Source organism: Eufriesea mexicana, unplaced genomic scaffold (genome assembly GCF_001483705.2).
Source record: "Eufriesea mexicana isolate 0111107269 unplaced genomic scaffold, ASM148370v2 scaffold39646, whole genome shotgun sequence".
Taxonomy (NCBI): Eukaryota; Metazoa; Arthropoda; class Insecta; order Hymenoptera; family Apidae; genus Eufriesea; species Eufriesea mexicana.
In genome coordinates this window covers 8,964-12,350 of record NW_016945837.1, presented here as the reverse complement: position 1 = coordinate 12,350, position 3,387 = coordinate 8,964, and the positions used below count along the sequence as shown (strand labels likewise).

General features: G+C 38.1%; 1 protein-coding gene across 1 annotated transcript; it reads right to left on the bottom strand.

Annotated features, from left to right (window-relative positions):
* Positions 1 to 1,983: 1,983 nt before the first annotated feature.
* Positions 1,984 to 3,178, bottom strand: LOC108554653 (muscarinic acetylcholine receptor DM1-like; the record flags this gene model as incomplete). The annotated part of the gene is made up of 1 exon (XM_017909997.1): positions 1,984 to 3,178. A coding segment is annotated over exon 1 (469 nt), but the record flags the coding sequence as incomplete, so codon positions are not given.
* Positions 3,179 to 3,387: the final 209 nt, after the last annotated feature.

Sequence of the window (3,387 nt, the reverse complement as noted above, 5' to 3'; positions counted from 1 at the left end):
TTCCAAGTGCAAAGGGTTAACCCTCGCATGACGTACCGTAGCAGGGGCTGGCCGGGTCTCGCCCGACACACTAGCATCTGTATATACGCGTTCAACATTTGGCTGGGACGCGTGCATATAAGAGCTTCATTTCATTTCCTTTGATTTATTTATTTCTTGATTATTGCTAATATCATCGCAATAAAAGGTGGTAGGGAATAAAAAATTATTTATTTTTTATATTTATAATAAGTGCTCTTAAACATCCTCAATTTATGACATCGGCAATTTGCTATCGGGGGCTCTTGACAAAATTTACTATACCATACTTGGAAAAGACTCTGGTAAATGTTTCCCAAAGAACAGTTTCGTTAAAGTAAAAGTCATAAATTGCGCTAGTCATTTGCAAGACAGAGCACTTCTTTTATGCGTACAACCAAACACTACAAAAGAAGTAGTAAAGAATACTAAAATACTATTAATTATGTAATACAATACAATAATACAGTAAAAAAAACTGATAATAGTATATAATGTAACATTTATAAAATACTGAAATAGTACACTAAAGAATTCTCGCTTGTTTGCTATAACTACGTCTTCCAAACTGACTAACGTGTGAAGTCATTCAACATTAACACGTTGACTGCCATGCGCATTTTACGTGGTTCGCCCATGGCGCCAACATGAATATTTTATTATACGTGTTGAAATATTATTTACAACAGATAAGGTGAGTTGTATAATCGCGTTTAACGTATTTTTCGTGGTGGGGGTCACCAGTGACCCCCGAGACGCTGTAGACCATTTTTGCCATTATCAATTGTTTAAAAAGCAACTCGAGAAAATATTTCAATTCCCGATTTTAGGATGAAGTTAGCGATGTATTTAGTGAAATGTTCCGATGACGCAAATTGCATTTCATCGAGCAATTACATACAGAGAAAACGTCGTCGCGAATTTAAAAAGAAACCTAGAAGTGTGCGAAATGTAAGGCGATTTTGCAAAGTGCGCTATGAAAATAATTATAAAATTGTGCCGACTGTTTTGGTTCACTTTTTCTTTGTATAAATAAAATTATTTTTGCATGTTCTGTATGGCATTAATTTCTTCGAATCATTATAGTAACAATGGTACTATTTGAAAATTTATCAGTATCGATATTTACTCTAATTATGTATTTTTACTAATGGTCGCGTCGCCGGTCACCGGTGACCCCCATGGCAGTCAACGTGTTAACCACCGATTCGACTTTGTTTTCCTTAGCCACTCAATCGAATCACATATATACGCGTTTACACTGAAAACGGGTCACCGCAGACCCGACCATCGTCATACGAAGGTTAATTTATGCGTGTAGTGAAATGAAAAAAGTTAGAACATTTCATACCACGTCATACCAGAATCTATATACATTCAAAGCGAATGATTCTTAACTCATAAACGTTAATATGCATTACCAACGTTAATATTATGCTCATTTTGCCACATCCTCTTCGGTTATCTCGTAAAACTTATATTCTTTGAATCGTATAATTTTAGTTAAAGGCGCGAGACTTTCGTGTTCAGGTATCTCACAATTATCAAAATTAAAATTTCCAAGTGTAAACCGTGTTCTCTTGGAAGAAACATCCCAACGTTTCGCAAGTGTTATAGCTAGCTTCATCCAGAATCGAACGTTACGTCCACCTTGATATCGGTATCGTTAGACAGATGGATATAGATATGAATATTAATATTCTATACCTTCGACTTCCGACCCTTCGTGGTTGGAATGTATCTTTCAAAAGGAAAATATTGTTTTTTAACAAATATCTTTAACGATATAGTCCAAACGAAATATATTTCAGAGGATTACATGGTTTCTCGCGAATTAAGGTATCAACTTTAATTTGGATAAATTTATGTAACGTGACGATTCCTGTGAAAATAATACATTATAAAAAAAGGAAAAGGAAAAAATTACTAGTTTTATTTGAGTAATATAACAGAACACTAACTTACCGATCATAATGGCTGCCTTAGAAGTAGTTCTCTTGGCTCGGTAGGTAAGAGGCCTCGTCACAGAGAAATATCTGTCGAAGCTGATTATAAGAAGATTCAAAACTGATGCGTTACTGGCCAAGTAATCTAATGCTAGCCACGTGTCGCAGATATGCGGCCCCAACGGCCAATAGCCGAGCACAGTGTAAACTGTGAAGAGAGGCATGGAGATTAGACCGATCGCGAAATCAGCAACTGCTAGGCTGAACAGGAAATAATTGGAGATCGTTTGCAGTTGTTTGTCGATCTTGAACGAAATCATCACCATGATGTTACCGACAACGGTGGTCAGACTGAGGAAAACCGCGATGATAACGATCAACACGCGTTCCCATATTCTGTACGAGTGTAGTTCTCCTCCGCAATCGAGACCGTTGCTCACGTTGTAACTCTCGTTTGCAAAAATGTCCACGTCTGAAGTCACATTCATGTCTGAAGAGTTCACTATTGCCGAAAAATACTTTGTGCGTTCTGAAAGCGAGTTTTATTTCCCCGTGACAATAAATCAATTTCCTTTCTGTCTCCTTCCCTTCCTTCTTTCCTCAGCTTCTCGTTCCACGTACGTATGTTTCTCGTTTACTTTTCTACCTTTTATTTCCGGTGACTTTCAGCTTTCGCTCATTATTATCCCAAACGTATCGTCTATAATCGCTTCTGTGCTTTGTCACCTTGAGACTTCCTCTCTTTTAAAATTATTTTTCTCTGCCCCTAATAAAGTTCTACTGTTCGTAGAAATCGTTTTGCTCTTCTCTTCCTTTTTTTCTTTTTATTTTTTTTTGTTTTTTTTTTTGTTCAAATCCTTTGTTCTCCTACTTAAAGCAATTTGTTTTACATATAAAATTTTCTTATGGTACCAGCTAGTTTATCGTTTAGAATTCTTTTAAGCTATCCGTTTTCGGTCAGACCAGCTCGGTATAACTAATTTTCCTACGGCTACTCGTCTTTGTGCTCGTGTTTAACGTATTTCACGTTCGTTCTCATAGAAGCGATACCTCCAGGCTTCGTTTTCTCATTTGCGATCCTCGCTTCTAGCTTTGCGAACTATCCATCCTTACAATTTTAGCGAAAATACCTCTCGTTCCCTATTTCTCCTCCCTTTTGCCCTCTCTCTCTCGCTCTCTCTCTCTCTCTCTCTCTCTCCCCCTCGCCCCTTCTGTCCTTCCTCCCTCTCTCCCTCTCTCTCTCTCTCTCACACACACACACACACTCCCCCTCTCTTTCTCTCCCTCACTCTGTTTCTTGTCAGCTACTGTTCGTCTTCCCTGTGTATTCTGCAAATATTTCTCTACTCGTATGTTCTTCACATGTCACGTGTCCGGCCAGAACATCTTTCTTCGAAATCCGGTCTCTCTGCAGGCTCTACCC